General features: G+C 37.8%; 1 protein-coding gene across 2 annotated transcripts in view; it reads right to left on the bottom strand.

Annotated features, from left to right (window-relative positions):
- The window catches only part of FAM172A (family with sequence similarity 172 member A), a 409,085-nt gene that overhangs the window by 353,863 nt on the left and 40,118 nt on the right, over positions 1 to 15,104 (bottom strand). For both annotated transcript variants that reach the window (XM_018050039.1, XM_018050040.1), the window contains 2 exons: positions 6,609 to 6,710; positions 1,043 to 1,143 (listed from right to left, as the gene is read on the bottom strand). In XM_018050039.1, coding sequence (XP_017905528.1) covers positions 1,043 to 1,143; positions 6,609 to 6,710 — 203 coding nt within the window. The remainder of the gene's footprint in view (positions 1 to 1,042; positions 1,144 to 6,608; positions 6,711 to 15,104) is intronic.

The following is a 15,104-nucleotide window of genomic DNA, read 5'->3' as shown; positions in this document are numbered from 1 at the left end:
CTGGAGAAGACCTGAGAGTCCCTTGGACTGCAAGGAAATCAAACCAGTCCATCCTAAAGGAAATCAACCCTGAATATTTACTGGAATGACTATGTTGAAGCTGAAGCTCCAATACTTTGGCCACCTGATGCAAAGAGCTGACCCACTGGAAAAGACCCTGATAGTGGGAAAGATTGAGGGCAGGAGAATGGGGCGACACAGGATGAGATGGTTGGATGGCATCATCAACTCAATGGACATGAGTTAAGGGAGACAGTGAAGGACAGGGAAGCCTGGCATGCTGCAGTCCATGGGATTGCAAAGAGTTTGAGATGACTAAGCAACTGAACAACAACAATATGACACTAATGAGTAAAACTCTAGCTTTAACAAAACATTCACTTGAATGACAAATGACATTTTTAAAGGTTCTACCAGTGGTAGCATTAAAGAGGCATGTAATGTTTCACAAGGCCTAATCCTTTATCAAGTCAAAGATATGTAGTTTATATCCAATTTATTAGCCAATAGCAATTTTCTTCCTATAGATAAAACACTTTTTTGTAACTTTCAGTAATAACTGATAACTGTATTTGTATATACTTAAAATGCACAATAAGATGATTTTACAATTGCCAGGAAATTTCTAAGAAAAATTGCCAAGACTAGGATAATTAACATGTCCATCATCTCACATAATTAACAACGGTAACTCTCTGTGCTTTTTGTTTTAGATAAGCATTTAAAAAAAGACGTATTCTTCCGGAACAGCAGAGGACTCAGCCTCCTAAAAACATTAAAAAAAAAAATTTTAGCATCAATTTGTTCCCCTTATAATGACTCGTTACAAAATATCAAGGTCATGAAAAAATCTGTGTAAAAACATAAAATTTTAAACTGAAATTATGTTTCTAACGCTACCACTAAAAATTAAAAAAAAAATACAAAAACCTTTTTGAATCATTTTGTAGAAAGAACACATGTACTGCTTCAACTTAAACCTTTATTCTGATTATTTAAAACTGGAATAAAGAACAAGGTTAAATCATATACACAACCATACCTCTCCTAGTGCTTCATATCTTTTCTGGTTCCATCTGTGCAAGTCTTCCCGGTAGTTAAAAACAAACGGCTCCCCAGTTTTTATGTGTCTTAACTGCCCCTCTAGAAGACAAACAAACAAGTTTATTTGTTAAAATAGTGCTATGATTCAGAGTATATTTATAACAATATGTAAAGCATCATAAATAATGTCTAATAAAAATTTAATGTCTCAGGACATTCTCATTGTTTTCATTAGATCTTTTTCTTTAAATATCCATATAGTACAAAGGTGTACATAGTATAAAAGAAGGACCCAAGCACTCAAAGGCTATGTCTTCCATCTTCATTTCTCTAACCCAAAGCAAATTAACAATATTTGAAGGCCTATAACATATGAAGATTTTTGCTAGCTACACCCATGAACATGGTCCCGATTCTTAAGCTTAGAGGTTACCTGAGGAGTAAAAGCATAAATATTTAAAAGTGAAGTAACTTTTTGCAAAGAATGAAGTCAACAATCTAAAAAACTGCTACAGGCAATTCATGTAAAGTCTAAAATGAGTAGAAAAATGAAGGATCCCTATAGGCTAGAATAGGTTCAAAGGTTTTAGTGAAATTTCTCACCTGGCTTGAAAGACAAATACGATTTCAAATGGAAATGGGAGAGAGACAGTGAACCAAAGCAGGTTTAGACTGCTAGGTAGGAAGGTAGGCATGAGCAACAGGGGGTAACCTAGCTGAAAAGGAGGCAAGCTGATCTCTAAACCCCCTCTCAGACACACCCAGGGGGGCCCACAGAGTTGCTACAAAAATAACAAGACGTTCCAACTCCAGCACTGGGAGCCCTAGGCACACAGTGGATACAAACTAACCACAGGGGCTTCCTCAAGTAACCTTAGGCAGCTAGGAGCCTATTAAGGGTTCATAAATATTCTACACGTACATATACATCTGATTACAACAGACTGAATTATGGGAGGACACACGCAACAGGGCCTGTTGTTATATAACTTGCAATTGCTAGTCGGCCTTGAACGTATGCCTAGTTGCCTTCCCTTTCTTGACTGGTGGTGAGTACAAGCCCTATTCTGCACAGGGCACAACCAAAAGGAGGAGATGGGAAGTATAAAGGGGAAATCAAGAGGGATTGTTATGATGACTCCTTTGGGATCAGCTGGCTTCCACATTTTGGGAGTGTCTGTCTAATAAAAGATCTGTCTGCTTGAGCCAACCTGAACTGTGACTTGTCTGTTGTTTTAAACCCTTTAGTGAGTGAAGTCGCTCAGTCGTGTCCGACTCTTTGTGACCCCATGGACAGCAGCCAACCAGGCTCCTCTGTCCATGGGATTTTCCAGGCAAGAATACTGGAGTGTGTTGCCATTTCCTTCTACAGGGGATCTTCCCAACCCAGGGGTCAAACCCGGGTCTCCTGCACTGAAGGCAGACGCTTTACCGTCTGAGCCACCAGGGATTTTTAGTCTGTTCCAAACTTTTGTTTTGAGGAGACGAGAACTGAGGAAGAGATATAAACCGACCTGATAAGACTGTCAAGACAAACTCACAAAGTTCAATGACTGTACTGACTATAAATAACTTTATTAATAATTTCAGTGGCCCAAGCGACCAAAAGGCACAGGCAAAGCATGGAGTGGTTTGCAACAGCCTGGCTGTGTCTTTCCAGTCTTCTCTTCTCACTGGATAGCATGCTCTGGTCCAGAGCAGGTGATGTCTCTAAGTGGGGCATGTGAGTTACTGCACACATTGGTAGGCATGCTGCTTATAAACACTTCTACTTTATGTGCCAGAGAGTTGTACTGCTCATGTGATATTTTTTCAAAGAAACATGCAATTACATATCTGCAGATTATAGGTTTAACTGTAAGCAATGGCAAACCAGTTAACTTGTTCAAAATACTTCATGGAGAAGGATTCTCCCCATGGCAGACCAAGCCACCTGTCTTGTCTCCCTGGAAGCATTCTCCTGGTATTCAGGAGAGAAAAACAGCACATCAAGCGCTTTAACAACTTCCCTACCCTCTACTCAATGAAAATATAATTTTGAAAAAACAAAAACAAAAAAAAAAGATGGCAAGTTCAAATAATGGTGAACAACCCAGTTTAACAGAAACAAAGGGAGTACTGAGACGAACTGAATAATCCAACAGTGGAGAACACATGAAATCAAATAGTAGAAGCCTCAAACTTTAGCCTTTAGCCTTTATCCTAGGAGTGGCAGAAGAGGTACATGGTCAAGCTAAACTGAGTTATTAGTATTTGATTTTTACCCAATGAGGGCTTGCAAGAGTGAAGAAAGACTTGAAAGGAAAGCTATGGCACCAGAGCTAAAATCCGGGAAACATTACTACTCTAAGTAAAACTATCTCATATCATTATTTTATGAACCAATTTTACTACACATACTCAGTATTTTTAATGTAAGTGCTAATTCTTATTTCTAAAGTTTTTTAATACTCAACATGAGACACAGCACTAGATCACCATAACGAACACTCATTTATGGTCAGATGATGCCATATCAATTATCAGGTACGTCTATATCTTTCTTTTGAGGACAGGAAAATTCCCATTTAGGATACCAATACAAGTGAATTTAAGGTATCTGCAAATCTGACATTTGTGAGTTTGACTAAAGCAACCTTACAGGCATGTGGCACATAGTAAGGTGTACTACTTCTGCAGCTAAAATTCGAAATGTATTTTCTATGGGACTGTTGTGTGAAAGGGAACTGACTTACCGAGAGAGTGAGTTTATGTAGTTAGATGCAGATATATCTGCATCTCAAAGAGAGGTTTGCTATTTGTTTTTTTTAATTCTCTACTCATTTTGAACATACTGATTCTCATAAGTTGATAATGATTTTGATACTTTAGGAAAAATGAGCCTTGCCAAAACAGCCAACTACCAGCACTAGTATTAAAAGTAAAAAGAACATAAAGAGGCAAAGAGAGTAAGCATTCTTAACCAGAAAAGATAATCTGGATCTCTTACAGTTGGATTTGCAAATAGTATTTCTCAAAGGTTTGGAAAATCTCTTTAGCAACTGTGAAAAGTCTGATTTAAGACATTTTAGAGTCTCCTAAAATCAGTTGTAAAATCTCCAGTGTATAACCAAATGCATGTTATTTTAAAAAGCATATCCATATCAGATTGGTGGTAGACTCTGAGACCCAAGATAAGCTATGACCTTAATTAATTCATGACCTACATGAATTAATAAACTGAAAATATTTAAGACACTTTCTGACAAGATGTAAGAATCCAATAAAAATCAGCCATCATGGAAGACAAGCTTCAAATTCAAAACAGTTTGTTGCTGAGTTATATATATGTGTGTGTGTGTTGGTGATATGAAAGCGTGATTTCTCACAGTACCGCACCAAAGTATATAGGGAGTAAGAGTGAGGGTATAAGGTGAAAAGCCTCACCTTCATCTTTCAAGGCAAAGGCATTTGAGCTGGGCTGTATACCAATTGCAACTGGAGAACGGCTAAACAGGCACTTTAAACACAAAGAGTATTTGAAAAGGCACAGTGATTTGAAAGAACAAGGTATGAGTTTGATGCAGGTAAAAAGAATCTCTTCCCCTTTGTTACAGTTTTCTTTTTCCTTAGAGTGAACTCTGTATCTTAATTCTTCTTCACCCAACTAAGAACTTCCAAATTCTTTAGAAAAATTTAGAAGCTTCTTTTCGTCAATGAAAGTTTCAATTCAAAGCTTTCATGAAAGTTTTTGCATTATAAACCCTGAAAAAAAGTCCCTGAAGAGTCTAAGATAGGACTGCTCTCTTACGGATTTAATACTGAAACTAGTTTCTTGGTTTCAAATCCTCACATCTTTAAAAAAAAAACCTCACCATTCACCGTGAATTCAACCTCAAACTGCATCGTGCTAAAAATGAGATCCATAAGAGTGGCATTCTCTCCTTGGAATGCAAGAATCTTTGCCCATACTGTAAGTCTACATTTATGCAAGACAATGTCCAGGATATTAAAAAAAAATACTTGATAGGTGTGTGCAAGGGTGCTTACACATTCAGGTGTAAGTCCATGAAAGCACACGTGCATTTGCAAAGGTGTAGGTGTGTCCCAAAAGTGAGTATGTGCATGCAAGAATGTAAACATGTAAGCAAAGATGTGTGTGTGTGAACGTATCTGGTAAGAAAGTGAGAGATAAAAGTGTATTGCTTCTTTGTCTTTCATTTCCTTTAAGAAATGTTCAAGGAAGATGAAAGGTAGACTTCAAGGAAAACTGGTGTCTTCTATTCATAAAGCGAACACAGTTCTATGATTCATCTGCACTGCCAGCACATGCCCCCATCCCTGGCCTGAAAGAGGAGTCTGGTCATTGTTTCAGAGGGGCAGGAGCAATGTCAGTCTCAGAGTTCTTTAGAGTCTGTTAATTAAACTATAAAGAAATTTAAAATTTTCTGTTAAAAACAAAATATTACTACTCACACATACTTTGCCAAAAGATACCCTTTATTAAAAAACATGCAAATTAGTATCAGAAAAGAGATCAAAGTTCCTAATATGTTCTAATACTTTCTAACATGTCTCTAATATGTTCAGTTAATATTCTAGTACACAGAGACTATCACTATAAGCTCTAACACCCATAACTGATACTGCAAGGACACATCGATCTAAGAACGCCTCACTGGCAGTAACTGTATGGACGCTGCAAAAAAACAGAGATTCTCCTGTGGCAATATTTACAGCTTTAAGTACATCAAGTGACAGGTCATCTGCACTCTTCTTGTAACTTACTGTATAGTTCCTCTTCTGCAACCTGGCTCTGACCTGGTATTAGAAAACTGATTAGGCTTTTGCACTTTTTGTAGGTGGTATGACAACAGTCAATGTGAATAGAATAAAATAAATCCATGTAAAATTAAAAAACACACACACAATGATAACAGATCAGCAATTTAGTTGATGTAGATACAGACAGCTATAATTCAAATATTCAGCTATAATTCAAATATTCACCTATAATTCAAATGCTACTTGGCCTGTAATAACATTATCTCTCAAGCATTACAGTATTATTAATCCAGTTTCGTGGTTCTTTGTACAAGAAACATTCTTGCAATCTATGGTACCTTATTCCAAGTCCCAAGCTTATTTTACTCAGAACTTAATGAAGTTTTACAATAAGGATGTTGCCTAAAAAATAATAATGGAATCAAGTATTATGTTTTAAAATAGTGTCACAGATAATTATTGCCAGTCACTTCATCTTTTAAATAACACATGAAATAATAGCTTCTTTCTACACTATTAATTGGGAGTTCCAGCTGGATACAAGAGAGTTGAACCCTCAAGAATGAAAATACCTAAGCTGAATTAAACTCATATTCGTTGGTTTAAGTGACTTGACAAGTATGGGAAATTATTACTTGGCTCTTTTACTTGACAGAAGAATTTCATCATGACAGGATAAGATATTGTTTCTCAAAAGAAACATACAAAACTTTCTAGCTGGCAAATAAAAGTTTAGGATTGCTTATTTTCTATTAGCATTGTTAAACAGATTTTGTATACATATAGCATACACCACTTACTTTCATTAAAAGCATATTCAAATCCTTCCAGTGTATCAGGAAAATCAAGAGGTGGTTCATCTTTTTTCATTAGTTCATCCAAATCTATCCTAGATAATAAATCTAGAAAAGAAATGACATGAAATTTACTTATATTCATTTTCATAATTAATAACAAAGACAGTATCTTACATTTATTTTAATTTTTTTTCTTTTTCTATTAGTTTACTTTTTATGTGTTGCCTTAAATGGTAAGATTCTTATTAATAATTTTTTAACTTACCAAAATGCTTCATTGTGATGACATACAGTATCAATCAATATAACATAAGTACTTTCAAAACTGTAATTCTTCAAACAATCACAACTCAGATCCTATGTACCACAATGATTATGAACTTCTTTCCCTTCAGAATATACAGCTACTAATTTGTACCTTATTAACCTCCTTCTATCATTTTTTAAAATTTTCAGATATTAATATGACTTTTAAAGATCACCAAAAGTTACTAGTGCTATGAATAAGGGAACTTAAAAATCTAAATAATAGTAATATACCATCAGTCAGTTCAGTCGCTCAGTCGTGTCTCTTTGTGACCCCATGGACTGCCACATGCCAGGCCTCCCTGTCCATCACCAACTCCAGGAGCCTGCTCAAACTCATGTCCATCAGGTCAGTGATACCATCCAACCATTTCATCCTCTGTTGTCCCCTTCTCCTCCCGCCTTCAGTCTTTCCCAGCATCAGGGTCTTTTCCAGTGAGTCCGTTCTTCACATCAGGTGGCCCAAGTATTGGAATTTCAGCTAGGCATCAGTCCTTCCAATGAATATTCAGGACTGATTTCCTTTAGAATGGACTGGTTGGCTCTCTTTGCAGTCCAAAGGACTCTCAAGAATCTTCAACACCACAGTTCAAAAGCATCCATTCTTTGGTGCTCAGCTTTCTTTATAGTCCAACTCTCACATCCATACATGACTACTAGAAAAGCCACAGCTTTGACTAGACGAACCTTTGTTGGCAAAGTAATGTCTGCTTTTTAATATGCTGTCTAGGTTAGTCATAGCTTTTCTTCCAAGGAGCAAGCATCTTTTAATTTCATGGCTGCAGTCACCATCTGCAGTGATTTTGGAGCCCCCCCCCAAATAAAGTCTCTCACTGTTTCCACTGTTTCCATTATTCTACTTTTAGAGGGGAAATAACAATAGTAAAATAAAACATGCTAACTGGAGAAAACAGGCTGACACAAAACAGTTTCTATTTTTCACATCATTTGACTATACATAATAAAAGACTGTCAGCAATATTTTGCAAATAAGCATTTTATTTCTGAATCATTTTAGATACAAATAAGCTGAAAGATAGTACAGACAGGGTCTATATCCAGTTTTCCCTATTGTTAACATTCTACCTTACCATGCTACGTTTGCCTCAATGAAGAAACCAACGTTGGTACATTACTGTTAACAAAGCCCAGGTATTATTCATCCGTTTTTCCGCTAATTTCCATTTTCTATTCCAGGATTCCGCCCAGGACACTACATTGCAAACAGTCATCCCGGCTCCTCAGTCTCATCTTTTTATTTTGTGAGCATTTTCTTATTTCCTGTTACTACACGGTGTTGCAGGCATATCTTGCATTTTCCCTGCCCCAGCCTCAAATCAGTCTGTCAACAGTATGTAACAATTTCTTATAGGTTATTACTGGATGAGGCAAAAATTCTCACTATATGTCATCTTCGTGTCATATGCAAACTTGGAACAAATAAAAGGTAAACTTCGAATTTATTTATCTCTCAAAAGATTTTCTTTTTTAAGTTTAGATTTTGAGATTTTTTTTTTTTCTCATTCAAACTCAAGTTCCTAAAGAGAGAAAAAACTCCTAGGACACACAGTATAGCAAAGCAGCAACTCCCCACCCCCAACCCCGGCCTTTGTTTAAAAGAAAAGAATCTCAGAAGTAACACTTTATTTCTGTCTCTCACTTACAGAGATATAATCAATCCACCTGTACAGATCACAAAAATATGCCAGAAGATAAAACAGTTTGTCTACCTCCAGTCTCGAGTCTCTCTTTGTGGGACACAAAGATAAGATATCAAAAAACTTGTAAAAAAAAAAAAAGTCATTGTTTAAAACTCTTTAAACTACTGCATCGGATAAACCTCAACTTACATAAAAATATACCATCTTTAACATATAAGCGAGTTTATTTTTAAAAAATCTGTAAATTATCTAGTAAAAAAAAAATGTCACAAAGTATGCATACTGGGGCAAATGAGTACATGCTGACAAATTTCTGATTCATTAGTAAGGTTCTGAACAATGTGTAAATCTTTGCAAAATTGATTAAAATATTTTTTATCAAAAATTGGCTTGAAGATTCTCACTTTTTTCCTTCCATCGAATTAAATTCTTTTACTTCACAGTCATCTTCCACAATTGAAAACTTAGAATGCTCTTAATCAGATACACACAAAACCATCCAAAATATAAGCAGCTGTATTATGTCTAATATTCATTTTCTATCAGCTCAGATCATAAAATGCCATCTAACATCTATATATCATTTTAAAGATTTCACATACTATACCTCATTTGACCATCACAGCCCTATAAAGCAGTAGCACGTTATCTTCACTGTCTTTGAGACAAGGAAATAAGCCCAGAGACATAAAATGGCTTGCCCAAAATTATACCTTAATAGTACTGTGGGATTAAAAAAATAAACTTATTCTCTAATACCTAAGTCAGTACTCTTTCAAAATCCCTATACTTTTATTCTATGTCCTATATAAGCTCCAATATAGTCTAACCCCTCTCTTCATTACCTTATAAAAAGAATAAACTCTTCTGAATACAGAAATATGCTTTTGCTTTGACCAAAAAGTTCCTTTGAATGATAAAATGAATAATAAACTAAAACATGTATTCCTCAAACTCCTCCTCTGTCAGTTAGAGAACTAGATGTGGATATTTTTAATTTCACTGGCATTGAGTGTCTGTGCTCAGTCACTCAGTCACATCCAACTCTTCGCAACCCCATGGACTGTAGCCCACCAGGCTCCTCTGTCCATGGGATCCTCCAGGCAAGAATACTGGGGTGGGTTGCCATGCCCTTCTCCAGGGGTCTTCCTGACCCAGGGATCCTTTACTGTCTGAGCCACCAGGGAAGCCCAAGAATACTGGAGTGGGTGGCCTATTCCTTCTCCAGGGGATCTTCCCATCCCAGGAATCAAACTGGGGTCTCCTGCATTACAGGCGGATTCTTTCCCAGCTGAGCTACCAGGGAAGCCGACTTGAGTAGACTCAGAAAGAAACTTTCAGAAATTATTTTTCTGCTTTGTAAAAGGAAGACAAAGCTATATAACTGCATTTTGCAGAAATTGGGTTCCAAAGGCAGTAGATTAGGTAAAAATCAAGTATAATAGAACATTTCCATGTAAAATCCCTTCAATCTCCTATAAAATACAGTACAACTGAATCCTTATAACCTAAATATACATCAGATGTAACCACTGTTTTTTTAAAAACAATCTCTGGTCATTAAAGCCATTTAGCAACTAGAATTCTAAACTTCAACTAAACATATGAAATCATTGGATAAAAATACCATTTTATACCCCCAAAGAACTGAAAACAAAGATTCATACATTTGTACACCCTATTCACTGCAGTATTACTCACAACAGCCAAAAGGTGGAAGCAACCAGTTTCTATAGACAAATAAATAGTGTGATGGTTAATTTTATGTGTCAACTTGACTGGGTGCCCAGGTATTTGGTTAAATATTATTCTGAGCATGTTTATGAAGGTATTTCTGGATGAGATTAACATTTGAATCTGCAGACTGGGTCAAGCAGGTTGCCCCCCACCTCCAATACAGATGAACTCATCCAATCCACTGAAGGCCTGAGTAGAACAAAAGTGGTAAGACAGAACTCCTACTCTCTGTATAACTGTCTTCAAGCTAGGATATCAATCCTCTCCTGCCTTCACAGCACAGGTTCAGGATTTTGTCACAAAGCCTTACTATCCACTGTAGGTAACTAGTCTCCTTTTGAGAAATACCTCTTGGCCTGCTACTGGGCCTGAGTGGAGATTGAACACTTAACCACAGGCTGCCAGCTTACCATGAGACCTTAGCAGGCCATCATGAACTAGGTAGTGAGTGACACACCAAGAATTAAAGTTGGGTGTGTACAATAGCACTCCATCATCAAATAGGGAGTGGTGTGTATATGGTTAGGGCTGAGCAAGCCCTGAAGACAAAAATAAGTAACATGCGGGAGTAGCCCAAATGCCTATGGTCTCCACTCCTGCAACACTGCCTTCTATTCATCAGCACGCACCTAAAGCCTCATCAGCTGGCAGAAGAAGAGAAAACTCGAGTTTGGATCACTGATGGTTCTGCATGATACTCAGTCACCACCTAAAAGCGGACAGCAGAAGCATCAGAGGCCCCTTTGGGGACATCCCTAAATAACAGCAGTGAAGGGAAATCTTCCCAGTGGACAGAACGGAGAGCAGGGCACCTGGTTGTTCCATTTCTCTGAAAAGAGATATGACCAGATGAGTGACTATGAAATGATTCATGGGTATGCGGTCAATCGTTTGGCTGGATGGTCAGGGACTTGGAAGGAACACGATCGGAAAATTGGTGACAAGGAAACGTGGAAGAGGTATGTGGACAGACCTCTCTGAATGAGCAACAGAATGTGGAAATATTAGCGTCCCAAGTGAGTGCTCACTAAAAGGTAAGCTCAACAGAGGAATATTTTAAAAATCAAGTGCACAGGATGATCCTTTCTGTGGACACCAGTTGGCCTTACCCCAGTCAAATCTGTCATCACCCAGTGAGCTCAAGAACAAAGTGGCCACTGTGGCAGGGTTGGAGGTCATACGTGGGCTCACAATATGAACCTATACCCACCAAAGCCAACCTGGCTACCGTCATAGCTGGGTGTCCAATTTTCCAGCAGCAGAGACCACCATGGCAGTCCTCAACATGGCACCATGTCCTGGGGGTGATCAGCCAAGTAACTGGAGGCAGGTTAACACACTGGATCAATTCCATCACGAAAGGGGCAGAATTTTGTTCTTACTGGATTAGATACTTTCTCTGCATACAGATTGGCCTTTCCTGCACTCAAGGCTTCTGACACATCTAACCATCTGTGGACTTGCAGGATGCTTTATCCACCATCCTGGTACTCCACACAGCATTGTTTCTGATCAAGAAACTCACAGCACAACAAAAGAAGTGCAGCGATGGGCCCATGCTCACGGAACTCACTTGTCTTACCGTGTCCTCACCATCTTCAAGTGGCTAATTTGACAGAATGGTGGACTGCCTTCTGAAGATTCAGTTACAGGGCCAGTTGGATGGCAGAATCTTGCAGGGTTGGACCAAGATTCTCCAGGAGGCAGTATACACTCAGAACCAGTGTCCAACATATACTGCTATTTCTCCCAGAGCCAGAACTCACAGGTCTAGAAATTAAGGGGTGAAAATGGGAGTGCCACCACTCACTATTACCTAGTGAATAAGGAAAGAACGTCTGTTCTAATTACTCTTGTTTAACATAGCACTGGAAGTCTCAGCCAGGGCAAAAAAGATGGTTAATGAAGAAATAAAACTGCCCAATTAGCAAATAACATGATGGTCTACATAGAAAACTCCAATTTGTCTACCAATAAAACCTCTGAAAAAAATAAGCAACTTCCAAAAAGTCACAGACTATATCAGTACACAAAATTCGACTGTATTTCCATAAATGATCAGTAAACATGTGACAATTGAAATTAAAAACACAATACCATTTATAATCACTCTAAAATTATAATACAAACCTAATAACATATGTATAAGACTTAATTATATGATGAAAATTACAAAGTGTCAATGAAGGAAATCTAAGATCTAAATAAATGATAGATACTCCATGTTCATGGATTGGAAACATCAATTCTAGTAAAGATGTAAATTCTCCTCACGTTTGTCTATAGGCTTGAATGCAATCTCTATTAAAATGCAAGTAAATTATTTACTGTGTAATCTCACCCTGCTTATTTAACTTATATGCAGAGTACATCATGAGATATGCTGGACTGAATGAAGCACAAGCTAGAATCAAGATCACCGGGAGAAATATCAATAACCTCAGATATGCAGATAACACCACATTTATGGCAGAAAGCCAAGAAGAACTAAAGAGCCTCTTGATGAAAGTGAGAGAGGAGAGTGAAAAAGTTGGCTTAAAACACAACATTCAGAAAACTAAGATTGGCATCTGGTCCCATCATTTCATGGCAAATAGATGGGGAAACAATGGAAACAGTGACACATTTTATTTTGGGGGGGGCGCTCCAAAATCACTGCTGATGTTGACTGCAGCCATGGAATTAAAAGACGCCTGCTCCTTGGAAGAAAAATTATGACCAACCTAGACAGCATATTAAAAAGCAGAGATATTACTTTGCCAACAAAGGTCCATCTATTCAAAGCTATGGTTTTTCCAGTAGTCATGTATGGATATGAGAGTTGGATTATAAAGAAAGCTGAGTGCTGAAGAATTGATGCTTTTGAACTGTGGTGTTGGAGAAGACTCTTGAGAGTCCCTTGGACTGCAAGGAGATCCAATCAGTCCATCCTAAGGGAGATCAGTCCTGGGTGTTCACTGGAAGGACTGATGTTGAAGCTGAAACTCCAATACTGTGGCCATCTGATGCGAAGAGTTGACTCATCTGAAAAGACCCTGATGCTGGGAAAGATTGAAAGCAGGAGGAGAAGGGGACGACAGAGGATTAGATGATTGGATGGCATCACCGACTTGATGGACATGAGTCTGAGCAAGCTCTGGGAGTTTCTGATGGACAGGGAGGCCTGGTGTGCTGCAGTCCATGGGGTCGCAAAGAGTCGGACACGACTGAGCAACTGAACTGAAATTATTTTTTTTTACAGTTATAAGACAATTTTACTCTTAAAATTTATATGGAAAGGCAAAAGACCTAGAAAAGCCAAATAATAAGAATGAATTTGGGAGAATCATCCTAGTCAAACTTAAAACTTACTATTTAAGTTCAGTAATCAAGAGTATGTATTAGAGAAGAGACAGACACAGATACATGAAACAAAATAAGAGAACCGCAAAAGATGAAGAAGTAATTCAATAGTGCAAAGATTTTTTTTTTCCCACAAATGGTGCTGGTGCAATTGGACATCAATACACAAAAAATACAAACCTTGACCTAAGGCTCATCTCTTAAATAAAAATTAACTCAAAACACATCATTAGTTTAAATGTAAAATCTAAAACTATAAAACTCTTGGAGGAAACATAAAAAAAGATCTTCATAAAGCAGGGCTAAGAAAAGAGTACTTAGACCTAATACCAAAACCATAGTTCATAAAAGAAAAAAACTGATAAATAGGACTCTTTGAAGGATAAATTTTATTTATTCTGTCAATTTGCTCTAAGATTCACTTTATTTTAACATTTGCCATTTTATCTTCTAATATTTTCAGTTTTGACTACTTCCTTAATCATTACAAGCTCGTGTGCTAGGCATTTATATTCCTATTGTAACAGTGAAGAAAATGATTCAGAAAAGATAAGCAATTTATTTCATGGTAAGTGGGAAAACCTCAGTTTGAATTCAGAAAGTTCTATATTTATAATCTTATTACTATATTTAGACTACCCATATGCTTTTAACATCACTATACAACCTCTAAAATCCAGAAAACCAATCTGATTTTTTATATACTGCTTGTGGAAGTTGAAATTGGAACCACAACTTGAGAGATCAGATTTTCACATTATCAGGTAAGGTTGAAGGTAGATAAAAGCTTTCCAAGTGGAAACCCAGCAAATCTATTTGGATGAAAACACACACATTCCCTCATTCCTTATCCTCTTTTGTAAATTAACTATTATTCTGAGTGTGCTGGTCTATCTCAGCAGCATACAAGCATGCAGTGAAACCTTCCATTGAGTTGTCTACTGTTTAGTCACTAAGTCATGCCTGACTCTTCTGCACCCCCATGGACTGTAGCCCATCAGAATCCTCTGTCCATGGGATTCTCTAGGCAAGAACACTGGAGTGGGTTGCCATTTCCTTCTCCAAGGGATCTTCCCGACCCAAGGATCGAACCCTCATCTCCTGTGTCTCCTTTACCACTGCGCCACCTAGGAAGCCCATTATTGATTATTGATGACCTTGATATACACTGGATAAAAGTCCTTTGTCAGATATGTGCTGGGCTTAGTCACTTCAGCCGTGTCCAACTCTCTGCGACCCTATGGACCATGGCCAGCCAGGCTCCTCTGTCCATGGGGTTCTCCAGGCAAGAATACTGGAGTGGGTTGCCATTTCCTTCTCCAGTGATAAAAGTATGGAGTGAGTGAAGTGAAGTCGCTCAGTCACGTCCAACTCTTTGCAACCCCATGGCCTACCAGGCTCCTCCGTCCATAGGATTCTCCAGGCAAGAGCACTGGAGTGGGCTGCCATTTCC

Source organism: Capra hircus, chromosome 7 (genome assembly GCF_001704415.2).
Source record: "Capra hircus breed San Clemente chromosome 7, ASM170441v1, whole genome shotgun sequence".
In the NCBI taxonomy this organism is placed as follows: Eukaryota; Metazoa; Chordata; class Mammalia; order Artiodactyla; family Bovidae; genus Capra; species Capra hircus.
Note: the sequence above shows the minus strand (reverse complement) of the source record. Positions and strands in the feature narration are given on the sequence as shown.